Genomic DNA, 27,985 nt, shown 5'->3' with positions numbered 1-27,985 from the left:
GGAGGGGGGAAGACGGAGACAGCCTTTAATCGGGAAACCTCAGGGAGGGACGAGGGACGGCTGGAGGCACAATCCCAGGGGACTCCCAGGCCCTCTGACTCTTCTCCTCCAGAGCGGGGAGCTCAGCAGCCCCAGCCTTCCTTCCAAGACAGGCCGCCGTGGTGTCCGAGGAGGATGCGACCGTGGAGAATGCCGTTTGCCTCCTCTCACGGCACACTCCAAATGCTTCTTGGGGACAAGGCTGCATTGGACCCCGGGGACGTTCCCCCCCAGGAGCCCTGCAGCAGTGAGCCTCTGGCGTCGCCAGCCTCGGTCGCCCCAGAGCCTCCCTGCCAGCGCCCAGGGCCCCTGGCAGTTTTCTGTGTCCGAAGTCTCCCAGGCAGGGCCCTGAAGCCGAGGCCGGCTTACCCGGTGGATTCCTCCCCCTCTGAGGTCCCCGTGCGCGGGGGGCTGGGGCTGGCCATGACTGCCAGGGCCGCAGACAGTCTGGAGGCGGCGGGAGAGAGTCTGCGAGGCCGGAGGAGGGTGGCGGGGGTCTCTGAGGGGCTGGGGGCCGTCGTGGAACGGGCTGACGGTTCAGTCAGGACGATGGCAGGCGGAGAGGGCCGTCTGGTCGCTGTCTGGGCTCCAGATGAGGATTCAGGCTCTGGGGTTACAGGAGGAGGCCCAGGAGCTCCGGGAGCGGCTAGAGGTAGAGTGGAGGCTCTTGGAAGGATCAAAGGCCCCGGGGAGGGCTGGGAGGCCCCCGGCTCCCCTGGGAATGTGCCCCCAGGCCCCGGATGGGGTGAGGGTGAGGCCTGGTCTCCTGAGGGGCTCGTGGGTAGAGTCTGCGTGGTGGTCATGTTCGTTCTGAGGAGGAGCTGGAGAACATGGGGCACTGGTCTCTCAGGCAACGCTGCTGGGGGGCCTGGGCACGAGCTACAGTTCACCGGGGCCTCAGTGTCCCCACGGGGGCTCCGAGCTGCCTTGCCAGACTCCACGGCTCTTCTTTCCAGGGAATCTAGAGAGAAGAGGAGGAATCAAGATGCACATTGGTTCTCCGGACGGCCGAGGCGGCTCTGGGATGAGTTGCCCTGGGGACGGAGGCCGCTCACACCTGGTAAGGACCAGCTGGCCCCTGCCTCCAGGGAGAGACCAAAAGGGAACCTTGAATAGAGGGGGGCAATCCCCCAAAGTCACTCTGCCAGGCATTGGCTCTGTGACGTTGTATAAGGCACATAACTCCCTTGGGCCTCGGTGTCCTCATCTGTAAAATGGGCATCATCACGACGTACAGAGTCACTCTGAGGACTGAATGAACGGTGCACGGGAAATCTCAGCCTAAACCCGGATGTTAAGGACGGACGGACGTTGGGTGATAACCATGTGTCCGTGGAGGTTCGTGGATTGTGGCAAACAGACCATCTGGTACAGGATGTTCGTGACAGGGGAGGCTGTACCGTCTGCTCATTTTTCCGTGAACCTAAAACTGCTCTAAAAAAATAAAGTCTATTGAAAAAAAAAAAAACTTTTTGGAGTCTCAGCCTGGAGACTGGCACGTCATAAGGGCTTGGCACACGGGCAGAGAACAAGCAAAGGAAGAGGCTTAGGCCGAGAGAGCGAGGAGTGAAGACGCATAAGAAGGGAGAATATTGGAGGGGCGCCTGGGTGGCTCGGTCGGTTGAGCGTCTGACTTCGGCTCAGGTCATGATCTCACTGTCCGTGAATTCGAGCCCCGCATCAGGCTCTGTGCTGACAGCTCAGAGCCTGGAGCCTGTTTCAGATTCTGTGTCTCCCTCTCTCTCTGCCCCTCCCCTGTTCATGCTCTGTCTCTGTCTCAAAAATTAATAAACGTTAAAAAAATTAAAAAAAAAAAAAGAAGGGAGAGTATTGGAGAAAGGTATGATCAGAAGGAGACAGATGCTGTCAAATCCATAAAACCTGGAATGATTACATTTTACTTTTTAGAATTTTTAAAAAAAATTTTTTAACGTTTATTTATTTTTGAGACAGAGAGAGACAGAGCATGAACAGGGGAGGGGCACAGAGAGAGGGAGACACAGAATCTGAAGCAGTTCCAGGCTCTGAGCTGTCAGCACAGAGCCTGATGCGGGGCTCGAACTCACAGACTGAGATCATGACCTGAGCCAAAGTCGGACGCTTAACCGACTGAGCCACCCAGGCGCCCCTACTTTTTAGAATTTTTGTAACGTTTTCTTATTTATTTTTGAGGTGGGGGATAGAATGCAAGCAGGGGAGGGACAGAGAGAGCGGGAGACGCAGAATCCGAAGCAGGCTCCAGGCTCTGATCTGTCAGCACAGAGCCCCACGCTGGGCTCGAACTCACGAGCCGTGAGATCGTGACCTGAGCGAAAGTCGGACATTTAACCGACTTCATTCCAGGTGCCCCTGGAATGATTTTAAAAATCATCTGAAAGACAGACACACAGCTCTGAATATACCCGAAGGCACGGAACTATATGCTTTGAGTGTGTGAATTAAGTGGCGCATGAATTACATCTCAAGAAAACTGTTATGTTTATTAAGTAGCAAAAGGAAACAATTCATATTCTATTTCAGCAAAAAGTGGCTTCTCCCTAAAAGGAGCTATTGTTAGGAAGAGGCACATGGCGAATGGAGCCAAGGGTGGAGTGTCCCGGGAGAAGCGGCCAGGCTCTGCACCTTACCTCCTTGGGCCTCTGTTTCCCCTTGTGAAGGCAAGACAGCACGGGGCAAGGAATCGGAGAGACCCCGGCTTGAGCCCAACACCAGCAGCTAGAGCTTGAGTGGTGATCTTGAGGTTTGTGGGTTCGAGCCCCGTGCACCCCAAGCGCGGAGCCTGCTTGGGATTCTCTCCCTCTCTCTGCCCCTCCCTCAGTAGCGTGCGCGCGCTCTCTCTCTCTCTCTCAAAATAAATAAACATTAAAAAAAAAAACATACAATAGCCACACGTAAGGTACTTTACGGGCGTGTTAAATTGGAAAAATTAAATTCAAGGCACATGGTGTAGAGCTGGAGGACGTGTGGGGAGCCGGCTACCCCACGGCAAGTTGCCGCTTGGTCGAGGGGCCCCATCTGGTGACGCGCTGTCATGCTGCTGGGGTCCCCGCGCCACACCCGCCCCCCCGCCCCAGTGCCCCATGGCCCAGGATTCCACCTGCTAACCACAGGGCCCCGACACAACTCACAAAGTGTGAAAAGAACAAAGTTGTCGGACCCAAGATTTTTCACAGCAGGTCCATTATGGATAGACAGAAAAAGAAGAAGAATCGAGAAACTGTCCAAACGTCAGCTTAAAAGTCAGAGGGTGAGCAAACCGGAGTATCTGGGGGCTTTTTACAACAGCTAGCTCTGGGCTACGTCGGTACTTCAAAGCCATGTGTTACGGCACTTTGTCTGGGTCCTATCTGTACCTCTGCAGAAAGAGCCACACGGGTGGACCCTCATGATGGAATGGACAAAAAAATGAAAATCGTGTTCAGCAGTCAAGACAACGCAGGAGCTACAAAGCATCAACTCTGGGCTCAAATCCCGGCTCTCCGGCCCGTCAGTTACGTGACCTTGAGCGTGCCCCTCCACCCCTCTGCGCCTCTGTTTCCTCACCAGGAAATTGGAGATGGTAACACCTAGTATTCAGGACATACTGTGGTTACTCCCCTGCCAAGTTGATTCAGTTCCTAAATAGTGGGGTGTTTTTGTTGTTGTTGTTGTTGTTGGAAAAGGGAGAAAGAGGAGAAAAAGAGATTAAGGGAGGAGGTAATGAAGGAAAAGGGACACAGGTGTCACGGATGTGGCACAAGGGACGCTGGATGAGGATGAGCGAGCCCAGGCTTGTCCTCGCCGCGTGCTGGCGGTGTGGCCTCGAGCCAGACGCGTTCCCCCGCTGAGCCTGGGTGTCTCACACCCAGCCCTTTACAAGTTCTCCGTTTCTGGCAAGAGCAAAGTGCAGGAAGACAGTGGAGAAGCCCCAGGGCCCAGAGGCCCGCTCACCTGGACAGGAGGGACAGCAGTCCCCAGGGGGCGTGGAGGGGTCCGAGCAGGCCGGCTGGCAGGGCACCTTCTCACAGCTCACCTCTCCCAGCTGGGGAAGCACAGGGACACACGTGAGGAAGCCCCATCCCGTCCCAGGACGGCACCCCACGCACCTCTTACGCCCACAGAAAGCTCCTGGGACAGAGGCTGAACAGCAGGGCCGCTTTAAGGAGACCACAAAGAGGGGGGATACCATCAAATCTGGAGGCATGCTGGCCGGCAATTAAAGCTGGGAAGGCAGGAGGAAGGCGGGCTTATGTTGGCTGAGGGGACTTACAGTTTTGCAAAGGGACAACAGGCCAGACGCAGTCCCTGGCCGGGCAGCCCCTGCGTCCCCAGGCCCAGCTTACCTGGCACGTGCACTGGGTACAAGGCTCATCGTCCAAGGTGAACACCTGGCCGTTCACCACCTTCCTTCCCTCGTAGTTGCAATCTGCGGGAGCAGAGGGGACAGGGCCATGAGGGCCAAGGCCCAGCTGGAAGCCTCGGACATAGGGGTGCTGGTCCCACTCACCTCTGCAGACCGGGCAGCATTCCCCGTCGGGGTGGAAAGGGTAGGTGCAGGTGATGGGGCAGTCCACCGGGGAGCAGGCCACCGAGCCCAGCTGCGGGACACAGAAAACACACAAGGCCTTTTGCTCCGAGCAGCTGATGGGACACTCGGGAAGGACAGCCGCATAACCACGGAGCGACCATCGGAGCCACCACGGTTGGGGGAGAGGTTCATTCACTCAGTCTGTCTTCTCGACAGAACGCAAGCCCCACAGAGCCAAGGGCCTGGCCTTGACCGTGCCGCTCATCTTTCAACAGGTCCCTGCCGATCAAATCCACAAAATACCCAGGAAAGGTGAGCACCAGAAACCGAGGAGACAGAAGGACCCGGAAGCCTGAAGCTCCCGGAAGCACGTGAACAAATAGGGCCACTCAGAGGCCCGAGACATTCACCCTGAGTTTCTCTGTTTCTGTAGACCTTGTCCCTTTCCACTCGGCGTGCTCACTCGACTGGCCTCGGACGTTTCCAGCGTGACAAGGAATAGGACTTTTTCCCCCATTTTCCAAACACTAAATGATGTTAACTATCTCGCATGCTTTTTCAGACCGAGAGGCAGCCTGGCTTAGGGGCAAAGGTTCACCTCCTGGAGCGCAGACTCAGAATACTAGCATTCGATTCTTGGCACTCGAGTGGACCAGCGTGAGAATCTTGAGGGACGGACTTTGTCTCTCTGTGCCTCAGTTTCCTCACCTAGCAGATGGACATGACCCTGGCACCTACCTCAGAGGATTCCCCCGAAGATTAACTGAGCTCATGCAGAGAGAGGGCCGAGAGCTGGATCGGCACACAGCAAGAACTCGATAATGGGAGTATATCACAGATTCCAGCTCAGAGTCCTGGGCTTGAGGCCTTCACCTGCACCCTCAGCGAGCACGCACGTGTTTACTACTGGGAGCCCCCAGGACTCCCCCTGATCACCCAGAAGCAGAGGGCTTTCGCTGGGCAGGCTTAAAAAATATTTCTCTGGCCCCGAGTAAAGATTCACCCTCGGTAGGGCCGGAGGGAGCCAACTTTCACCGTGACCCAGGATGACTTTTCTCTTGGAAGGTTCTGGATTTTGCCTCCAAGGTTCATGAGCAGGGGTCAGTGTCTGTGGAGTTTCCACAAACGGGGGTCAGGTCTGGGTGGTCCTTACCAGGCAGATGCAGCTCAGACACGGGTCCAGCACGGATGGGAAGGTCTGGTTGTTGTAGAAGATTCTGCCTGTGTAGGTGCAGCCTGCCAGAGAAAGCAGGGGGTGAGCGCCAGCCAGGAAGGTGGCTGGTGACCAGGTGCCTGCCAAGGATGAAGGTCCAAGAGTTTTCTGGGAAGCAAAGGTCAGGCCAGCCCCAGGCAGTCAGCACGGGGTTTGGAGAAGAGACAAAACACAGGTCTGGATTGGGCGCGGACTTTTTTTTTTTTTTGGCACTGGATTTAGCAGAGGGGTCAGAGTGGCTCTTCTTCCAGGGAGGGAAGCGTTTCCTCCCCTGCCCCTCACCGGGCAAGATCAAGCCGGGGGGACTGGGAGACACAACCTGAGAGCCTGGCACCACAGCCATCCTCTCTGCTCCCCCATCGACCCCCCCACCTTCCAGAACATTCCCCCACACCGCCTCCCTCCGCTTCCCCAAGCCCGCAGAGGCCAGATCTGAGGGCTGCCACCTCGATGCCATTTATCACATTCGAGTAAGTATAAAAGGAGGTGACAGGACAACAGGTAACTCTTTTTTCATGTATATATGTTAGATACATTATTTGTTACTTATGGATACATGTTATAGATATGTTATATATATAAAGATACTTATGTCTTGAAAAGAGATGAAAAAAACAAAACCATGAGGCTAAAGATGATAAGGGGCCTTTTTAAATTGTTTTTATTTTTGCTCTCTGTATGTTTTCAATACTTTTGAAATAATAGAACAGGTGAAATTAATATAAAAAAAATAAGTATCGGGGAGCCTGGCTGGCTCAGTTGCAAGAGCGTGTGACTGTTGAACTTGGGGTTATAAGTTCATGTCCCACGTTGGGTGTAGACATTATGTAAAAATAAAATTTTAAAAAGTGGAAAAAAGTATCATTTTTTAAAGTTTACTTATTTTGAGACAGAGAGAGAGAGAGAGAGAGAGAGAACACTCATGCAAACAGGCAGAGAGAGAGAGAGAGAGAGACAGAGAGACAGAGAGAGAATCCCAAGCAGGCTCCACACTGTCAGCACAGAGCCTGATGAGGGGCTCGATCCCACAAACTGTAAGATCATGACTTGAAATCAAGAGTCAGACACTCAAGTGACTGAGCCACCCAGGCACCCCCAAAAAGTATCATTTTTATATTCTCTCACTGTTCCCTGTTTCACAGGTGTGAACCTTTGTCACCCCACCTAGGCTACAAACTCAGCATATCTTTCTCTCTGCTTCTAGCACCCAGACCGGGCCTGCCTTGGGCAAACTGCTTTACGAACCATCCCCCTCACTTTCCTCATCTGTAAAATGGGTTTCTCCCATGGGGCTGTTGTGAGGATGACCGGAGATAAAGCCTGTGTGGTCCTGTCTGGAGGAAGCTGGGGCAGGGTGAGCCCAGATGTGGGGGGGAGGGGTGCTGTGTAGCCCCACAAGCAGGGAATTACCTGCTGAACAGTCCGGACAGCACTGTCCAGGGATCCGAATTGGGTGAGGGCAGGAGTCCACGCAGTCTGTCCTCTTGCAGCTCACTGAGCCATCTGCCTGAAGGAAGGAAGAACTTCACCCAGACCCCACCTGACACACCGGGCCCGGCCTCCTTGCCCGACCCCACCCTCCCCCCCACCAGAGAGGGCAATGCCTCAGACCGGCCAAGGCTTGCCTGGAGGGCGCCATGATGCAGCTAGGACGTGGCAGGTACCCCCCCACACCGAGGACCGGCTCCTTGGGAAAGGGGGTGTGAGCCTTCCGGGAAGGCTTCCCTATCTAAGGACAAGGAAGGTCAGAGCGGGGTTTTGGTCTCCTCGGCTTCCTGTCCTTCTCTGGCAACAGCCAAAGCTCACCACCACCCCATCCAAATTCTCTCAGCTTTTCCCTGGAACCCTGGCTCACCCCAAACCTATAGAGTACAATAAAATCCTATTTTTATAGAAAACTATTCCACCGGAAATGTCTATTTCAGAAGACAAAAGCACCACATACGGTTTCTTTTCTTCCCTCCGAGAATCTGAACGTTGACAAAGCTTTCTTAGACTACGAGTGCCCTGGGTCAGTCACAAAGGGGAAAGGCAGCGGAGGTACCCTCCTCCCGACTGTAATCCCAAGGAAACGTTCCCAAGTTCTGCAAGGGTCTAAGGCTTTTTAACAAATGGCGCATCCAAGGTACTTGGGGGCTGTGCCTCTCAAAAGCCGGTGTGCACATGGGTCACCGGGGATTAAAATGCAGATTCTGAGCCCGGAGGTCTGAGCAGCCTGGAGATGGTGCGTGTCCAACAGGCTCCAGGTGATGCCGAGGACACCGCCGGTGCAGGGACCTCATTTTGAGAAATAAAGCTCCAAGCTCCGAGGCATGAATCAAGAACTCGAAACAAAAGCCGACGTGCGTACTTAACGAGCCGAAACAATAGTGTTTCTTGGTAAGTGGCTATGTTGGCATATCGGGGTCAACCGGACTCTAAAGCTCGAGCACCCCCTCCTTATCCATTTCTGATGAACTGAGGTCACAGATTCACGTTCCCGAAGGAAACACTGCAGCTTCGCAGGAAAGGCCTGCACTACTGAGCCGCGGGCTGTTACGCCCCTTCAGTTACCTGTTCCCCGGGGAAACCTGCTCTTGGGACCCGAGTCCTCGCAAGCAGCGTGTGGCACCCCATTTAGGCAGGCTGCCAAGCTCCGCTGTTCCAAAAGAGCTACCGAGGACAGAAGAAACTGGGTCCCAGCCCCTCCTGTAAACATGGAACCTGCCAGCATGGGAGGGAGACGAGGGGCGGGCTGAGGCGGCCCGGCTTCTGGAGCAGGGGGTGCCCGGCCCGGAGGGCCCGCGCAGGGCAGAAGGGCTTGCTTGGGGCGAGGCAGGGACCGCCGGGGGAAGCAGCTGAAGGCGTGCACGCTGTCATTCACCTGGCAGATGCATAACTCACAGGGGTCACCGGGAGACCAGATCTGTCCAATAGGAAACTCAACCCCGTTGTCGTCGAGAGAGCAGCCTGGCCGGGGGACAGTGAGGGAGAAAGCTCGGGTGGGCGCGAGCGCCGAGGAGGTGCTGAGCGCCCGCCGGACCTACAGCAACACCCCACCAAGGGCAGCCGCCTCTGCTCGCTCACACTGCCCAGGCAGCTCCCCAGGTGTCTGTCCCGCCACCTGCTGGACCCAGGGGCTGCCCGCAGCTGTCTGTGGGGTCCCTCAGTTAGTGACTCTTCCCTCCAAACGTGTGCCCAGTTCACACAGGCACCTCGCACAGACATACACTTAACCTACAAACCCATAAACACACATAAACCTACAAACCCATTCACACACACACGGGCACACTCGCACAAATACTGCAAACACATACACACACACACACACACACACACACACACACACACTCACAGAGACATACACACTTACAGAAACACACACCCTAAGTCTTTGCACGCAAAGCTCAGCCTCCCTCCTGGAGGGCATCGCCATGGGCTGGAGGGCATCGCCCTGGGGTGCAGGGCTGGGGGCCCTCACCTGTCATGGGTGTGGGCTCCCGGCAGGTGAAGCAGCACTGTCCAGGGCCCAGCCACCACTCCTCTCGGGGACAATCCAGTTCCGGACATGGTGTGAAGGAACATTCCACCTCCCCGTTCTGGAAGAGAACCAGGCACACGGGCCAGTGAGGGCAGCTCCCCGGCCCTGGGCCATCTGAAAGCTGAAGAGGAGGCTGCCAGGCTGCTGCTGTCATTCTCCTCAAAGTGACAAAGAATCTCCAGGGATAGGGGTGGGGGTGGCTGGGGGGAGGCCAGGAGCACGTTCTGGGACGTCCCAGCTGTTGGGCTGGGGGTCTCCGCCTGCCCGGGCCATAGCCCCAGCACCCCTTCCCTTCACTTGTGCAACAGCCTTCTGCTCTCACCCCAGTGCACCCTCACTCTGCAGCCACAGAACGTTCTCATGCACCAATATGATCGCACGGCTCCACCAATTAAAACCGGTCATCAGCTCTGCCAAGTCCAGAGCCCTCAGCCTGGCCAGAAAAGCCCTTCCTGAGTCTGTGGGAGAGGCTGTGAGGCCCCCTCCTCCCCGCGACCCCTTCCTCTAAGGACTGCCTTTGGTTGACAGCCGCCGAGTCCTTCAGGTGCCTGGATGGTTCCTTCACCCCCACTTCCCGGAGAGCAGAGGGAGTGCATACAACTAACTGATGCGAGCTCCCTGATCTCTGCGCACACCCGTCTCTGCCGTGCAACTCCTTCCAGAGCTCCCTGTGGAGTCAGCCTGAGACCCCATCTTCACCTGGCTCCTTCCTCTGCCCTTGGCTGCCATTCCGAAGATGACTTACACGAGAATCCTGCCCCAGGCCCTGCTTCTCAGACCCCAACTCAAGGACCCTCCCTACGCACAGCTGCCTCTCTGGCCTAGTCTCTTGCACTCTGTGCCCCAGGCAGCAGGGACACGTTCAGGCCTTAGAACGGGCTGTGCGTTCTCGCTTCTGCCGGGCACACCTGCCTCAGGCTCCTCTCCCTCACCCCTCAGGTGTCAACTTAACATCCCTCCTCCAAGAAGCCTTCCCTTCCGGTGAGGAGCCCCGGTCATCAGCCCACAGCCCACCTAGGCTGTGGGCTCCCTGAAAGAGGGGACTGGGGCTGTCTTGTGCTTAGCTGTGTCCCCAGCATTTGGCATTGCTCTGGGCACACAGTAGGTACTCTATAAATAGCTCTGCTGAAGGGTGAACTCCAAGGAGACTGTGGGCAGGCCTTGGTGAATGCGAGTAATGCCCCTGCTGCCTCAGTTTCCCTTCTGCCGTGTGGCAGCTCCTAGTCTCCTGGTCGAGGCATGCTGGGAAAGTCCTGCGCCCTGCTCCCCTCCCCCACCCACCTACCTGGCAGACACAGGTGGTACACTCATCACCTCCCACACTGAACACAGCCCCGTCTGCGTACCACCGGCCGTGGAAATAGCATCTCACTGCAGAGGAGAAAGGGAGAGGCAGCTAAAGAGAAAGGGGAACAGTGGGGAGGGGAGGGGCCCTCGGGAAGCTAACACTCCCACCATGCCCTCCAGCATACCCCACACTCAGGGAGCCAACCGCTCCCCTCCAAACCCTTGACAAAAAAAATAAGCTGTTGCTTAAAAACTGATGGAGAGTGAGTCATGTGCAAACTAAGGTCCTTAACCAAAAAGGGAGGGAATCCCGGAATAACTAAAGAGTAAGAAAAAAAAAAAAAAGAAGAAATGAAAAGAGACTGGCCCAGACACCCAAGACAAGGTCTGGGACAAATGACATCCCCTGGAGGTAGGGAGGAGTCAGTGAGAGCCTCTCCTCTGAAGACTGCCCCCCTACAGATAAAAACAGCCTAGGGGCGCCTGGGTGGCTCAGTCGGTTAAGCCTCCCCTCTGACTTTGACTCAGGTCATGATCTTGTGGTTTGTGAGTTCAAGCCCCGTGTCGGGCTCTGTGCTGACAGCTCAGAGCCTGGAGCCTGCTTTGAATTCTGTGTCTCCTCTCTCTGCCCCTCCCATGCTCATGCTCTGTCTCTCTCTGTCTCTCAATAATAAATAAACGTTAAAAAAAAAAAGGTTTTTTTTTTTAAAAACAGCCTAAAAATTGGCCCAGGTCCCCCTGGCTTAGACCGCCTTCGGTTCAAATCCCAGCTACACAACCCACTAGGGAGGGATTCAAGGGGACATACTTAATTTGTCTAAGCCACAATCTTTTCATCTGTAGAATGGGGTTGATAAGAGCTGACAAAGGCTCCTACTTCATAGGCAGTATATTACCTATTCAGAAATGTCTTAGCTGAAAATAATACTTAAAAGTTAAGAAAATAATTTTTTAGGGGCGCCTGGGTGGCTCAGTTGGTTAGGCATCCGACTTCGGCTCAGGTCATGATTTCACAGATCGTGGGTGTGAGCCCCACGTCTGGCTCTGTGCTGTCAGCACAGAGCCTGGAGCCTGCTTGGGATTCTGTCTCTCTCTCTCTCTTTCTCTCTCTCTGCCCCTCCCCCACTCGCACTCAGTCTTTCTCTCTCTCAAATAAATAAATATTTTTTAAAACGTTAAACAAATTTAAAAATTAAAAAAAAAAGAATTTTTTTAAAGAACACCAGCTTTGAAATCAGGCAGCCTTGATTTCCAGTTCTGTTCTGATATTAACTGGTCGTTATGTCTCTGGGCAGCAATGACTTCCGTGAGCCTCAGTTTCATCATCTATGAAATGGGCCTCTGAATCGTACTCCCTCAAGGCTGTGCCACATGGATTCAATGAGATCAAGGGCTGGCAGGCAGCAGCACAGAGCCGTCGGGGAACATTTGTGATGATGATGAGGTCATCCCAGGAAAAGAGAACCACATTTTCAACAAAGGACCAACTCATTAGTGGGGAAGGGGAGACGCCCTTCTAGTCTCAAGACAGAGCCATGCCAAGGATGGACTCACACCCCTTCCTGGCCGTGCTGAAGGCACCTCCTAGAGCAGGGGCAGACTGGGCTATGAGCCCAATCTAGCATCTAAAGCACTATGCACATAGTAGGCGCTCAGTTAAGCTGGCACTTTGAAATGCTTCACTTGATTGGAGTTTCTGAAGCAAAACTCAATCTCCTTCCCCTGCTCTGTTCACCCTGCTCCCAAACACACACACAAAAGCCGAGTCCCCCACCCGGAACCCCAAAGACTCACTTACCTGGAATACAAGTACAACAATCTGACTTCAGGGGGGTCTGACAGGGGCCGGGAGGACACTCAGGGGACATGCAGGACACATTTCCGGCCTGAGGAGGGGAGAGATGGTGGTGGGTGGGAGCAGAGGGGAGGAGGGGAACCAGGCCCCAAGGCCCCTCAAGCTCATTCCCTATCTCACACAACCCCTCAAGCTTCCTGTCCAAGACCAAAGCCTCCGAAAGGAAGCCATCCCAAACCTTTTGAATGCCACCATGGTGACAACAAGGACAGTGTGCAGGGACTTAGTTCCTGGCATTTGCTACGGTGTGGTGAGAACATCCTCCCACGGCACATAGAAGCTTCTGGAAGGATGCCGGGAAGAGGCAAACAGAGGTTCCTCCGTCAAAGACACCTTCCTGTACATCTGAGTTTTGAACCATGTGACTCTATTGGCTATTCAAAGAATTAAATTTAAAACTTACTTTTTTATTAAAAAATATTTTTAACACTTATTTATTGTGAGAGAGAGAGAGAGAGAGAGAGTGTGTGTGTGTGTGTGTGTGTGAGCAGGGGAGGATGAGAGAGAGAGGGAGGGCGACACAGAATCCCAAGCAGGCTCTGCACTGTCAGCACAGAGCCCGACGTGGGGCTCGAACCCACGAACCGTGAGATCATGACCTGAACCAAGAGTCAGATGCTTAACGGACTGAGCCACCGGGGTGCCCGTTAAGACTTAATTTTAAATTTGAAGTTAAGGCAAAAAAATAAAAAATAAAAATCCCCCGCCTCAAAAAAATAAAAAAATAAAAAATAACCCTCCCCCCCCCCCCCCCCCGCCCCCACCTCTGGAGCAGCAAGAGGTGAGTTGCAGTGTTTGCTCCTCCACGAACGAGTCGTGTGACTCTGGACAATGTCCATCACCTCACTTAGCCTCAGTCTCCCTATCCGTGAGATGGGGTAGAAGAGGTGCCTCTGTCAGGGATCGCTGACGATACACACAATGACATGATCCACGAAAGTGCTTGGCCACTGCGTGTGTGTGGCACACAGGAAGAGCCCAGTAAAGCGTGGAGGTGGCTGTCTACCTGCCTCACCCCCCCCATCGCACACTGCAGCCTCTGCGGTCACCTCCAGGCCAGTGATGGTCAGAGGCTGGTAGTGAGGGTTGGCGATCAGAGCCCGGGCCTTGGATACAGACAGACCTCTTGGCACCTCCCGGCCTCGGTCTTTTCATCTGTGGAACAGGGACAGTAAAGCCGACCCAGACGAGCTGCCAGGAGCCTCGGGTAAGGCAACAGATGAAAGGCCCCAAGCCCCGTGCCTGGTGCACACTGCGTGCTCATAATCAAATCTGTGTGACGGCACCTGGCGTCACAGTAGGAACACAGTAGGTCCTTCATAACCATTCTTACAGAAGTGAATTTGCCTAAAGCGAAATAATACTCTTAACAAGCTGCGTCTGGTAATAAGCCTCCTCCCTCCCAGATGTGGATACCTTTATTGTGCTGGCAAATATTTTGCCTGGAGAGAAAAACAGCCTCCCTGGTGGGAAGTTTCCGAGGGAGTTTCATCCCCTCCCCTTCCTAGACAGATGGACCCTGTTTGCCTGTTGGCTCTTTCCTGCTCAGCAGAAGCCTCCCTGACTCCACAGACCCCCACGCCTTTAAATTCGACAGATTCCAACCAAAATCCACAACCTGGGAACTCTCCTTCCATTTGACAAGCTCACTTTTAACACCCGATCTTTCCCTCTTCCTCTAAAACCCCCAAAGGTTAGGAAAACACCCGCGAGGCTTCAGGGCTCTTGTGAGGCTCACCATGCAGACACAGACGGTGCAGTTCTCATTGGCAGGTGAAAACACGTCCCCTTCGGCTCGGATGACGCCACTGTGAAAACAGCCTTTGAAAGACAAACAAGAGTGGAGGCATCAGACCTCTTCAAAGTGGTGGAAGCTTGAGATCTCATTACTTTTCCAGGCATAATGTACCTGGAACATTCTCTCACTAGCCAGGATGTCCTGGGAGTGGAAGATCCAGGCACCCAGAACTGTGCAGTCCTAGGACCCCCCCCCCCCCCGGAGGGGTAAGCAAGAGACACCCACATCAGATGGCCCAGGAGGGCTCCATTGGTGTCTGTAAACCTAGAACTATATGCAGGACCTGGCATATTTTCCCCATAAGGCAGGAAAGGCAGCCAGACAGCCCTGGGTTCAAAACCTGGCCTGTCCATTCAGGAACCCGGGTGACCTTGGACATGTCACTTAGCCTCTCTGGACTCAGTTGTCTTTATCATAAAATGGGAACACCACTGTGGGCAGGGACTTGGACGGATCCACAGCCATTCGCAATCAGGGCTCAGTATAGAGCAGGAACGTGGTAAGAGGCCACGAACATCCTGAAGACACCACTAAGTCTATGCTCATTCTAACCCTTAGGAAGATGTCTTCACTGCTGTTTCACTCGCAGTGGCCTCAGCATCTTATCACCGGAGCTTCAGAGAACGCAGCAGTTCCGGCCCCCCCACCCTCCCAGGTCTACTGAAGGAGAAGCTGCATTGTAACAAGATCCCAGGGATTCGTGTGCAGAGTGAGTTTTGCCAAGCTCTGTTTGAAGGACTCGTTAAGATTCAGGGTCATTATCCTTGCAGCAACGGGAAGCCGATGAAAAACTGTAAACAGATCATGGGAGGGAATTGGAAAGAGGACAGGATTGATGAAGGATCCCTCCTCTGGTTGTGGGAGGGGAGTTGGGACAGGGAAGGGGACATCTGGAGAAGGGAGATGTGGAGGAACTCACTGAACGAATGAATGAATGAATGAGGCTCAAAAAGGATCCCCAAAAGATGGAAAGTTCCCCTTGAGGGATACCACAGCGTGGACCAGTGGGTCTCAAAGTGTGGTCCTTGAACCAGCAACTTCAGCATCACCTGGGAACTTGCTGGAAACGCAAGTCCCCAGGCCCTACCCCATGCCTAATAAATCAGAAGCTCTGGGGGTGAGGCCCCCAGATTCTAGTGATTCAGGTGATTCTAATGTACCCCAAAGTTAGAGAACAGCCTTTCAGCTGCAGAAGGGCTGGGGAAGAAGAGAAGCAGGATCATGAGGGGGACTCTTAGCCTCCCCCAGACCAGCTCCCACCTGTGCACGACGGGCAGCAGCCTCCATCTTCGGAGGGAATCGGGTGGGAACAAGCAGCTTCACACATCACCTTTTCACAGCTCACCTCCCCGTTCTGGAAGCAGAAGCAGGACTTCCAGCCATCACGAGGCCCCGGACACTGGACCAGAGCAGCCCCCAGGACCCCTTCCACCTACCTGGCACAGGCACTGGGAACACCCGGCCTCTGTCCAGCGGCTTCCGGACTCATATGTGGCTCCCAGGTGCCAACAGGCAGAGGACCCTGGTGCCAACCACGTGGCCTCTGGGCCCCTGGGCAAGTAAGGAGTCACCTCCTGTAGTTGCGAGGGAGGTCCCAGGGTTCCCAGGAGGGAGGCACTAGGCACAGGAGTGGCCACCAGGGTGGCTGGCGGCCAAGTGTGTGGTGCAGGGGTGGGAGACGGCAGGCTGGTGGTCCTGACGCCAGCTGGGGGCCCCGGGGCTCCGGAAGGAGGGCTGTGTCCAGGGGAGAGGGCAGGCCGGCCCGCCTCCGGGAGCAGCAGTAGCATTTTGGGCGGGTGCTGCAGGGGCTGCAGGATGGCAGAGGGGGCCAGCACGGCTTTGGGGAAAGCTGAAACGGAAGCACGGGGGTCTCTTGAGGGAGGCAGCAGCAGTGGCAGGAGGCGAGACTGCAGCCCACCGCCAGTCACTGAATGTCTGTGGACCAGTTTTTCTTCATCAGCATTAAGAGTCTAATACCCCCAGTTCACCCCAGACCAAGGGGGCTACAGTGACCATCACACAAGGCTGAGGGGAAAGCACTACAGGAGCAGGCCCAAGTGACAAGTTGGGAGTGGGTCTCCTGCTGCCCCGCCCAGACATGGCTTCCCAAGAGGGGATGCTGAGGCTGGGGATGAAGGAACAGCCCGGGGAAAGCTTGCCATGGGCTAGAAAGAGCATCTTCGGCATTTAGATGATCGGAAACGCATGTTTTTAGGCACACTGTCAAAGTATGGCAGAGCGAACTGACGCCACATCGTCCAAAGTGTCCCTGGGCTGGGGCGCCTGGGTGGCGCAGTCAGTTAAGCGTCCGACTTCAGCCAGGTCACGATCTCGCGGTCCGTGAGTTCGAGCCCCGCGTCAGGCTCTGGGCTGATGGCTCGGAGCCTGGAGCCTGTTTCCGATTCTGTGTCTCCCTCTCTCTCTGCCCCTCCCCCGTTCATGCTCTGTCTCTCTCTGTCCCAAAAATAAATAAAAAACGTTGAAAAAAAATTAAAAAAAAAAAACAAAGTGTCCCTGGGAGCCCAGGTTACTGCGACTCCTGTCACGTGCTCCTCTCCCCGCCCCCGCCCCCACCTTTTACCATTTGGGGGAAAACAAAAGGGTTAGGGAAACAGTAAAATGACAAGGGAGGACGAATGGGTAAAGAAGTAGAAGGAAGAAGTGAGAAAGAAAGTGAAGAGTTGGAAATAACAAAATGAATTGAAAAAGAATGGGTAGAAAAGGAAAAAGGCCCAGCGCTGGGAGGGCAGGGCCAGGGCGGGGGCGTGGCTTGGGTGGGACGGGGGGCGTGGCTTGGGGAAACAAACCTAAGGATGGAGCTGGAGGGCGGGGCCCGGCTGGGACGGGACCGGGGCCTGAGGGGACGGGCCTAATGTTGGGGCGGCGCCTTGGAGCTGTAGGGCGGGGCTTGGGGAAACTGGCCAAAGGTTGGGGCTGGAGGGCGTGGTCTGGGTGGGAGGGGGCGGAGCCTGCGGGCTGGAGGGAGGGGGGCTGGGTGGGACGGGGGCGGGGCCTGGTAAAACCCGGCCCAAGGTTGGGACGGAGCTGGGGCCTAGGAGGGCAAGTATGAACGGTCGCTCACCTTCACAGGACACGCGGTCAGCTCGGAGCCTGAAACCAGGTCGGCATGTGCACAGGAAGCTGCCCACGGTGTTATGGCAGGAATGGTGACAGACTCGCCTCTCCAGAGGCCTCCGACACTCGTTTACATCTGCAGGAGAGCCTCGCTGCCAACAGCCGCCTTGTTGAGGCTACTTCTTCCTCCATCCCTGGGCCCAGAAGACACTGGGAGACTCTCCCAGCCATGTTCTGATAGGGTCCATCCCTACCTCAGAGTGTGGGAGGTGACTCAGATGTCTAGGAGTGGGGCCACAATCTACTGCTAGTCCCTTTGGAAGGTTCATACATCCATTTGGCGTTTAATGGATGCACCGGTGACTCATCCCCCAGCACCACGCAGCAGTGGTTACACGCTGGCTGGTGGGGACGAGCCCTGCTGGGAATGTCATCTCCAAACCTTCCACCATCCCACGGGCCAGGTTTGAGATGGTGCAGCCCCTTCTGAAAAGAGTCTCGAAAATCACGGCACTGCTTCAAGGTAGGCTTCGGGACAAATACCAAACTCCACCAGAACAAGGTCTGTTTTCAGGCCCACGGGACCCCACCTTCAACCCATGAGCCAAGCTTGAGCCAAACATGCCAATCCCTTTCTGGAAATATCTGCTAATGGGCTGAGAAAACAGGGGTCTCCTTCTAAACCAGAGGAACCAAGACTAACACGCTTTATTTACCAAGGGGAGCAAAGGCAGCCAAGAAAATGGGTGAGCAGAGAGGAATCCTTGGGGTGTATCTGGGAGAGGGGTGGAAGAGGAACATAACAGGATGAAAGTTGCATGTGGCCAGGAAAAGTCCAAGACAGGGTCTTCCGTGAGGAGCCACGCCAACCCCAGGAAAAGGCAGGCTCTGAGCAGACGCTCAAGTGCTTACGGGCTCCAGGCAGCCAGGAGGTCCAGACTGCTGGCCCGTCCCCGTCCCTGGGCTCGCCCTGTCCAGGTGACCGGTGGCTGGCAGCCTAACCATGAAGACAACAGGGTCCCCCCCACCTTACCTACACAGGAGTGCCGGTTGCCATGGAGATGGAAACCCGGTCTACAGGAACACCTGTAGCTGCCGATGCTGTTTCTACACCTCTGCTGACAGGGGGTCCCGAGGCATTCGTCAGTGTCTGGAAGGGACCAGGGCAAGCCTGAAGGTCATTTCCCCCACCACGGAGTATCGGAATGGTGTGCTCCCCCGTCTTCCTCTCCTGTTTCCATCCTCAGGGCCGTGAAGGACCATCTTAAACCCTCTCTTTCTCACCACCCACATTCAGCCTATCAGTGACATTCTCCCTGGACCAGCCCTCTTCTCTCCATCCTCACTGCCCTACCATAGCATGGGCTGCCTTTGCGTCTAGTCTGGAGAAGCATAATGGCCTCACGCAGCTCCCCTGTACCCCTCCTAAGCCATCTGCTACCTGGCCTCCAGGCTGTTCTGTGCAAAGGGCACCTCTCTGATCAGGCCACTCTCTGCTCCCACAGGCACCACTGTGGTACCAATCCTGCACCATAGCTCTCGACCCCCCGGGCGGCCTTTCCTACCTCCTTCCCTGCCCCTCACCTTTGTTCTGCCATCGTCTAAATGCACCATGTTCTTGGGGGCCTCCCTCTTGGCCCATGTTCTTTGTCTGCCTGGCATGCCTGTGCATCTTGACTGGGAGCAAACTCCTACTCATACCTCAAAACTCAGCTTCTATAGCACCTCCTCTGTCAAAGCTTCCCCAGACCATCGTTTAAAATCATGAAAAGCTGGAAATAATCCACATGTTCATCAATAAAAGAAGAGTTGGTAAACTAGGGGGTGTTTGTGCTGCAGAGCAGCAGGAAGCAGTTAAAAAGAACAAGGCAGTGGGGTGCCTGGGTGGCTCAGTCGGTTAAGCGTCCGACTTCAGCTCAGGTCATGATCTCACAGTTCGTGGGTTTGAGCCCCGCGTCGGGCTCTGTGCTGACAGCTCAGAGCCTGGAGCCTGCTTCAGATTCTATGTCTCCCTCTCTCTCTGCTCCTCCCCCGCTCATGTTCTGTCTCTCTCTCCTTCAAAAATAAATAAAAACATTAAAAAAAAAAAAAAAAAGGAACAAGGCAGGTTTGTTTGCCCGGATGTGGAGACACCTTCGCGACAGGTTGCTGAGAGGAGAAAAAGCAAGGAGAGGAACAACTGGGTTCAAATCCCAGCCCTAACATGATCTTGGGCAAGTCACTTAATTTCTTCAATTTCTCAGTGGTCCTATCAGGAAAACGGAAGTAAACAGTATCAACCTCACAGGATCAGTTTGAAATGGGAATGAAATGCCAAAAGGCACGCAAAGTGTGAGCACGGTGCCTGAATCCAGTTCTGCAACCGTCTGCTGCTCGTCTCTTGTCCTTAATTAGGTTTAGATGAGGTCTTGAGGCGGCTGGGGGGTTGGGGGGGACCCTCGTGACGGGATCGTGCCCTTAGAGCTTGCTACCTCTACTTGTAAGAACCAGCAAGAAGTGACTGGCTACAAGCCAGGAAGGGCCTTCACCCGAAAGTGAATGGGCTGGCACCTTGACCTCGGACTTCCCGGCCTCCAGACCCGTGAGAACAAATTTCTGTTGTTAAAGCGGCCCACGCGGTGGGATTTTGTTACAGCAGCCGGAGAGGGCTAAGACACCAGGGTTATTCCCCAGGCAGAGTAGAGAGAAGGAGGGGCAGAGAAGGTCTGGAACTAGCAACTTTTAAAACTTATTTTCCCATTTATGACCACTTCAAACAATAGAAAATAATAGCGCAGGTTCATGGGGCAGCTTTCCCCTCATCTGCCTCGTTTAAGAGAGAATGCTTCCTTCTGTAAGTCATCTTAAAGGAAAGGGGGACTATGTTCAAAGATCTCCCTCATCCTGTCCACTCAGGAGCAAAGACTCCTTCCTCTCCCCGGAGCTCCCCCAGCACTGACTCCTCACCCCAACCTCGTTCTGCCTCTCCCCACCAGACTGGGGGCAGGTGGAACTAATGAATGCAGCAGGCACGGCGTCCCACGTCCCATGTCCCACGAGGCCCTCCCTCACCTCGGTGGCCTCCTCCGCCCAGCCCCTAGCTCTCCCCTAGGCCTCTCCAGCCCCCTCCCTCCACCCTGCCGTGCCGGGTCAGAGCAAGGGCCCTAGGGTCGACATGCCAGGATTCAAGCTGACTCCAGTGTTTACTGACAGAACGGCCTTGGGTGAGCCTCAGTTTTCCCATCAGCAAAATGGGGGTGATACAATATCTCCCTCAGGGGACCACGGGGAAGGTAAGACGCAGTAATGCACGGACGAAGTGCACATGTTGGGCTGGGTAGGGCCGCGCCTTCAACTCAGAGCCCAGCAGCGGTGGTCACCTGTCCCTGGGCCACTCACCTCGGCAGCTGTGGCGGTCGGCAGACAGCTGCATGCCGGGCCCACACTCACACACAAATCCGCCTTCTGTGTTCACGCACTGGCCCTCGCAGGAGGAGCTTAAGCATTCGTCAATGTCTGGGAAGAGAGAAAACATCTTTGCACGGACGACTCTGAACGTGGCTGCGTGCAGGGAGAAACTCTACCCCACAGGGACCCTGTCCGCGCAAGAAGCCCGCCTTCAGCCGGGTGGAACCCCCACCCGAGACAGAAAGACCAGGCCCCAGGAAGGTCATCGGCCATGAGGGAACCTCCAGGAAGCAGAGGCCGAGAGGCAAGGCTCCTGCTCTGTGACCCATGCAGACCAGATGACAGAGAGCATGGCTGAGACAGAACGATTTTCAATGGCCCCACCGCAGGGCGACCCTAGCAGGGCAGAGGAGACTGAACGGGGAGGCTGACTAAAGTCCACTAAGTGTTTATTGAGCACCACCTGTATGCAGCCGATCTGGAGGGGGGGCCATTGAGGACACAAATGTGACCAAGGGGACAGAACTCCCCAGCCCCGCTTCATGGCATCCCTTCCTCCTCTAAGAACTGTGGTCCATGGTGGCTCTCAAGGACCCACAGCATCTGCAACCGCCCACTGCAGTCTGCATCCGAGTCTCCCGCCCCCTGGCCCCGTGCCTGCAGGACACCTGCATTCTCTGTACTTGCTCTCCCCACAGCGGCCCCTCGGGACCACAACCGCCGCCTCTAGGAAGCCCACCTTGACTAACCCCATCCCACCGGGATCCCTCGTGGTGGCGGCCAGTGCTGCCCTGCTCGGTGCTAGCTCTGACACTCTTCTCTGGCTTTTCCTTGACCCAGTCCCCTGGGCAACAAGAAGTGTAGGCAGGAAGTACTCCCCATGAAAAACATTCAGGGGAGGATGAATTGCTTCAGCCTGCCTGAAGAGGATGTTGCAATGGGGCCCGAGCACCAACACTCCTTAGTGAGACCCTTGGCCCAATGGTTCTCCTTCTGAGAATACTGAGAGAGGCCGATGAGAAGCCTCCTTCCTGCAGCATTACTGACAGCGAAACACTGCAGGCGACCTAAATGAGGGACAGCAGTGACAGCAGCCACAGGCATGGCCGGTAAAAATTCTGTTGTAAGGACTGTTCCCCACTCACCATATAAGGTGAGCAAAATAAGGAGCAAAAACTATGGATAAGGCATGACTGATGCCAATTTATAAAACACACAAATATGCATCACGCGCGCACACACACACACACACACACACACACACACACACACGGCCAGGGAAAAGGGAAGAAAAAACAAGTTCATTTTAGGAACAAATATCTAGGGACATCGGGGACATGTTTGTTTTCATCTTCTACCCTCCTTTTACTTTCCAAATGTTCCAAAATAAGTTGTTTTTCACTTTTATATTTGGGGAAGAGACCTTAGTTTTACAAAGTCCAAATTCAAAAAAAGGCTTTCTTTCAACTCTCTGGAAAGATATGCAAGAAACTGGTCCCAGAGGCTGCCTCTGAGGAAGGTAACAGACTTGGCCTGTAAGAACTTTTTTAAAATCACATGGGGCGTGTGGGGGGCTCAGTCGGGTAAGCTTAGGACTTTGGCTCGGGTCAGGATCTGGTGGTTCATGAGTTCGAGCCCCGCCTCGGGCTCTGTGCTGGCAGCTCGGAGCCTGGAGCCTGCTTCGGATTCTGTGTCTCCCTCTTTCTCTCTCTGCCCCTCCCCACTTACTCTCGGTTTCTGTCTCTCAAAAATGAATAAACATTAAAAAAAATTTTTTTAAAGGGGCGCCTAGGTGGCTCAGTCGGTTAAGCGTCTGACTTCGGACTTTGGCTCAGGTCATGATCTCCCAGTTTGTGCATTCAAGTCCCGTGTCAGGCTTTTTGCTGACGGCTCGGAGCCTGGAGCCTGCTTCAGATTCTGTGTCTCCCCCTCTCTCTCTCTGCCCCTCCCCCACTTGCTCTGTTTCTGTCTCTCAAAAATGAATCAACATTAACGAAAATTTTTTTTCATTAAAAAAAAAGAACTTTTTGAAATCACAAACGAATCACACTTTTACACAGTAATTATTGAGGTTTGCTTCCCTCAGTGACTCAAACATCACGTTCCCAAGGGAGCCTTCTGTGGTCAGCCCTGACTCCAGTCCTGGTTATCTGTCCCCCTGTGGGTCCGGCTCCAGGCACTTCACCACTTAGGGTCCCATTGCACGGGGCTGCGGTTACCCTTACTTGTCTCCCCTCCTCCGATTCCGAAGCGGGGGCCAACCCACGACTCGTCACCGCAGCCCCTCGCTCAAGTTCCTGGCCCCGAGCTGCCCAAATATCTGTCAGATGGATATTTGGGCATCTGGAGGGCCGGCACCTCCCTGCCCACTCTCAAACCAGAGCTCTCCCCGGCTCAGCCTTGCCCTGCATCTCTCTGCAGACTGTTCTGGAAGGACGGCAGAGACAGAATCCCCTCTCGCCCCGTCCCCGCCAGCTCCCAGGTCTCTCACCCGTACACCTGATGCCGACAGCTGTCTCTGTCATGGTGAAGCCCACGGGGCACACCCGGGCCACCTCCTGACAGCCGCCATGGTTACAGGTAAGGTCACAGCCATACTCTCCACAGGGTCCGTGGGCTTCTGAAACAGGCAGCACACGGGTGAGCACACACCATGCCCCACTCCCGGCCGTCCCCACCTCAATTCTGCTGGGAAGGGGCTGGGGAGGCAGAAAGGCCTGATCGTAAATCCAGCACTGCCACTTACTAGCCATGAAACCCTGGGTGAGCCACTAACTTCTGTGCCTCAGTTTCCTCATCTATAAAATGGGGATGAGAATGCCCACCTAGGTGGTTGTCGGAAGATGATACTCTAAGACCAAACCCCGTGCCTGGCACATAGTCTCAGCCATGTCCCACCCCCCCCCCATGCCACCCCGTTACCTGGGCAGGTGGCCCCTTGCTCTCCGTCCTGGCAGGAGCAGACGTTGGGAGCAATGCAGATACCCCTCCCGCAGCCAAAGGAGCAGAGGGCTGAGAGGAGAAATGCAGGTGAGGTAGTGGGGGCTGGGGCCCCCAATCTGCCCTATTTAGGCCAGCCCAGGGAGTGAGCGCCCTGCTGTGGAGGATGTTTGGGGCACAGGGACAGGCACTTACGAAGGGTGCAGTGCCCACTGCCCATGGATGGTGCCCAGCCAGGGCAGCAGCCACTCCCGAAGCCCGAGAGGCAGACGTGGGGGCCCAGCCGGCGTCTGGAAGAGAGGAGAGAATGCTTTTCCACATTTCCGCACCGGGCAAGGGACTGGGCTACCAGGCCGTGAAAGTCTCCCGGCCAGTCAACAAATAGTTCTCGAAACCTGCCAGAGGGGCAGTGGGAAGTCCCCAAAGAAAAACGACCCAGACAGTCTCTCCCGGAGGCAGGACAAAGAAAAAGGGGTGAGAGAACAGACATCAGCCTCCTACAGATACCTGCCACATGAACAAAGGCAGAGTGGCCGGGAGAGAGGGGCCTCAGCACTGACGGGGAAAGATGGCAATGGCTGAAGAGCCCCAGGCATGGCTGCCGCAGGACCTTTGCACCTGCAGCTCTCGCCGTCAGGAAGGTTCTTCCTCAGAAACGCACCCAACTCTCTTCTGCCTTTACCCAGGTCTCTCGGCTCATGTACCTTCTCAGAGAGATCCTTCTTGCCCACTCTTATCTTGCTTTATTCTTCTTCATAACACGTACTTTCTGGGGCATTCGGTTACTTATCAATTTGTTGATTCATTCATTGTCTGTCTCCCCTCTCATTCTCTGAGGACCAGGGCTTCATCTTTTTTGTTCACCTCAGTGTCAAAAGCGATGCCCGCCGGGCACATAGTATGTGCTCAGTAAATGGCAGTTGAGGGAAAGGTTGAGAAAGGAAGCCAGCAGAAAAGACAAAGGAGGAGGCCAGCCCCAGAGAAGCCAGAGAGAGGTCATTCCCCAGGTGACATCAATGTGGTGGTGGGGGGGGGGGCCAGCAAGCTGCCCAAAACAGCAAAGGGGAGCGTGTGCCTGACCCTGGGTGAGGCATAGCACTACAGCCAGGAGCAAGTCACTTTCCCCACCTTCAAGGGGCTCTGGGCAGACAAACAACCAGGCGGAAACGAAATAGTGTGACAAGTGCCACGATGGGACAGGCTTTGGAGTCCCAAGGAGGATCAGGGGAGGCTTCCTGGAAGGACAGAATCTAGGCTGAGGCAGGAAAAAGTAGAGTAGGGGCAGGCTGTGAGAGCGGAGGGGGGTGGGGGGTGCTCCAGGCAGAGGGAACAGCAGGTGCACAGTCCGGGAGGGGGATGGAGGTGGTGAGGGGAACTGGTCCTGTGATGGCTAGGCGCCGAGATGAAGCCCAGCCTGGTTCGAACTGGGAATCCCGGCACGGCAGGAGAGGGACAAGAAAGCCCTGCCCTACGGAGGCTGCTGGGAATATGCTGCCACTCAGGCAGTCTACGGAGCACCCAGAACACGCGCCACGTGCTAGGTGCCGCAGCAGGCACTGGCCACATGGGAAAGGCAGACTCACTCCACGCCTGAGAGTATCTGTCAAGAGCGACAAGTGCTCCGGAAAGGGGAACTTTCGGCACACGGCAGTCCAGAAACATCTGCAGCAGACGGTCCCTGGAGCCTCAAAGACTCTCCCCTCTCTGAAGTTATCACAGAAGAAGCAAAGAAGCGCGGGGCTGGGGGGCTGGGGGGCTGGGGGGCTGGGGGTGGGAGGTGCTGGCAGTGATGTCCCACCCGCTACCCCTTGCTAGAGCGATTTTGTCAGCAGCCTGGGAAAGAGGAGCCAGCGGCTCCGGCTCCTCAGACGGGGCTCTGAAAGGGGCTGGGGTGCCACCAGAGCGGCGGACGCAAGGATGCTCGCGAGGCTGGTGGAGCCGCGCCCTCAGGTGGGCGGCGGCCGAGCGCCCCGAGGAGCCTCCTAGGGCTGGCGGTGACGGGGAGACAGGTGGCTGGAAGGCTGTGAAACGCCGCGGGGGCCCGGCCCATCTGGGCAGGAACTGGCGGTGGCTGCGGAGCACACGTGCGAGCTGCGAGCCTGGCGGGGCCGCCCCCCTGCGCGCCCCCCGAGGCGGTGGCCGCGGGCCAGGCCGCCCGCTGACACCGTGTTCCCTCGCTCGGAGCATCACGCACACGCGGCGGCCCGGCCTCCGCCGGGAGGGGACTCGAGGGGAGGGTGGCATCAACCGGGAAAGAGCAAAGGGGCAAACACCCCACCCCCGCCCGCGCGCGCGCACAGGCGGAAACCGAAACGTGACCCAGGGAGAGCCCGGCGGTTCCAAGGTCCAGGGGCGTGCGTGCAGCCTGGACGCAGAGGAAGCCCCCAGCCCCGGCGCGGCCGGCGCGGCCGGGAGGCCCGTTCGCCAGCGACGACCAGCCGCTCCGGAGACCAGGTGGCACGTCCCGGGCTGCCCTCGCCAGGGGTCCGCGCGCCAGGGCAGACTCAGAGGGGCTCACTCAGCGCCTGGATCTCCATCCCCCCAGGTTCTTGTCAGGACAGCCCCTCCAGGGGCGCAGAACGGGTTCCCGCCCGGAGCACAGGCTGCTGTCTCTTTGTCCGGACCCCCCCCCCCCCCACCACCACGGGCTGCGCCCGCGCACGGACAGCGCCCGGGAGGGGAGCCCCGAGGCGCGGCTGCCGGCGGCTCCGGGGCGCCCTTCTGCCCCACGCCGGGAGCGCCCCTGCGGCGGGGCAGGGGAGGGGCTCGAGGCGCTTACCTCTCGGCCGCGAAATGCCCGGGCGGCTTCCTCCCGGTGTAGCCGCGGGCCGGGGCCCCCGGCAGCAGGAGCGCGACGCAGGCGGCCCGGAGGAGCAGTCCGGCCCACATGACCGGCGGCGGCGGGTCCCCCCGGCTCGGCTGGGCTCCGGCGCCGCGCGCGGGGGAGGGGGCTGCCGGCCCTCGCCCCTCCTCCTGGCGCCGCGGGGAGCGAACCAGCGAGCCCCGAGCTGGCACGCAGAGCCGAGCAGGGGGGCTGGGGACTCCGAGAGGAGGGGCCGGGGGCCGCGAGGGGACGCGGCGGACGGCTGTGGCGGGAGTGGGGGGGTGGGGGGGGGTCTCTGGCACCTCTGAGCGAAACGCACAAAAGGCAGCGCCGCCGGCCGGCCGGTGGCCTCTAGGGGAGGCGCGGAGCCCGGGGCGGGGGCAAAGATCAGGGACCCCTGGGGGCGGGGTTTCGGCCTCGGCCCACACCCCCTGCCCGGGTTTGGGAGTCAGCTTCCTGAGAAGGGCTGTGGGCGTCAGACTGAGGCCCTGGGAGGAAAGAGACTCCCGGAGCAAGGCTGGCGCGGGAGGCTGTGCGCCAGGGCATTGCCGGTCTCCGTGGAGCGGGAGTTGCCTGTGTTGTCACGAGAAGGTGGGACGCTGGGTCACTGCGCTGCTGGGCAGTTCTAGGCCGGCTCCCAGCCTGCCAGCAGATCAGCACGCGAACCCTGGGTGCGCGGGGTCAGTGGATCCACCTGCGCCCCGGCCAGGGGGCACTAGCGGGTCTTGAACCCACAGGCTGCTCTTTGCCCATTTCTGCAGCTGCCCCAGGCCAACAATCGGAGACTGGTAGGCAGGGGGAGTGGATGAAAATCGGGATCGTCCAGCTGGGAGGAAGCTGGAAGGATGACCAGATTGTGTGCCCTCTGCCCTGTGCAGCAATCTTCCCTAGCGGCCCAGTTCCAATGAGTCAAGCTTTTGCTCAAACACTTCCAGGGATAAGGAACTCCCTGTCAAAAGGCAGCCCAATTCAGTTTTGAAGAACTACATTGGTTAGGAAGTGTAAAGAATCCCAGCTCCTTTGGTTCTGCCTCTACAGCTGCCCTCCTACAGGCCACCTTAGGCTGTCACTGAGACCCGTAATAACACCCGTGACCACAGACGAACATGGTGTGCCAACAACCGTCTGGACTCTTGTCTGCTTCCAGACACCATCCTTTTGTCAACACAGCCTAATAGGACTTGGCTTTCCCGGCACCCACGTGAACCTAAGTTTCCAGTAGAGGTGTTCTTGGCTGTCATGTTTTTATGTTGTTATTGTTGTTCACTGAATGCAAGTTACTAAGCCAATCTCCCTCCCTGAACCTGTGAGGTCGACTTTTTGAAGATGTTCAAAGATAGGCCTGTTGTCTCACCTTGTCACGCTTGATCCATCTTCCAATCTAAGCAACAAATTCTCAGCGAGTAGGTCACCAAAATTCTGTATCGTAAGATGAGTGTGACTTTCCTATTTATACCCATTCTGAGTCCCAAGGAACCTCAGGCATCTTTCCTTTTTGCCTCAGAACATCCACAGGTGCACTTTCTCCCTGTGCCTC

At 56.2% G+C, this 27,985-nt stretch overlaps 1 protein-coding gene and 1 long non-coding RNA gene across 3 annotated transcripts; one reads left to right on the top strand and one right to left on the bottom strand.

The window, feature by feature from the left end:
• On the bottom strand, positions 1 to 27,486 carry VWCE (von Willebrand factor C and EGF domains). 2 transcript variants are annotated; one of them, XM_053899648.1, is made up of 20 exons: positions 26,404 to 27,486; positions 23,820 to 23,914; positions 23,607 to 23,696; positions 23,176 to 23,304; positions 20,676 to 20,792; positions 18,331 to 18,447; positions 17,305 to 17,433; positions 15,659 to 16,071; positions 15,483 to 15,576; positions 14,163 to 14,245; positions 12,368 to 12,455; positions 10,568 to 10,653; positions 9,223 to 9,340; positions 8,643 to 8,708; positions 7,170 to 7,262; positions 5,700 to 5,782; positions 4,526 to 4,616; positions 4,362 to 4,444; positions 3,970 to 4,060; positions 1 to 1,000 (listed from the first exon to the last, which is right to left on the bottom strand). In XM_053899648.1, the coding sequence occupies exons 1-20, from the start codon at positions 26,511 to 26,513 to the stop codon at positions 405 to 407; spliced, it is 2,772 nt and encodes a 923-aa protein (XP_053755623.1). In that variant the 5' UTR covers positions 26,514 to 27,486; the 3' UTR covers positions 1 to 404. The 2 variants fall into 2 exon arrangements, with proteins under 2 accessions (XP_053755623.1, XP_053755622.1); XM_053899647.1 differs by having other exon boundaries at positions 7,170 to 7,266; positions 8,623 to 8,708; positions 26,404 to 27,485.
• On the top strand, positions 25,646 to 27,788 carry LOC109246536 (uncharacterized). Its single transcript, XR_008421117.1, has 2 exons — positions 25,646 to 26,169; positions 27,487 to 27,788. It is a non-coding gene; the product is annotated as an uncharacterized LOC109246536 (long non-coding RNA).
• The last annotated feature ends 197 nt before the right edge of the window (positions 27,789 to 27,985 follow it).

Source organism: Panthera pardus, unplaced genomic scaffold (assembly GCF_024362965.1).
Source record: "Panthera pardus isolate Hobbes unplaced genomic scaffold, ASM2436296v1 HiC_scaffold_12, whole genome shotgun sequence".
In the NCBI taxonomy this organism is placed as follows: domain Eukaryota; kingdom Metazoa; phylum Chordata; class Mammalia; order Carnivora; family Felidae; genus Panthera; species Panthera pardus.
This window is presented reverse-complemented; position numbering and strand designations above follow the sequence as displayed.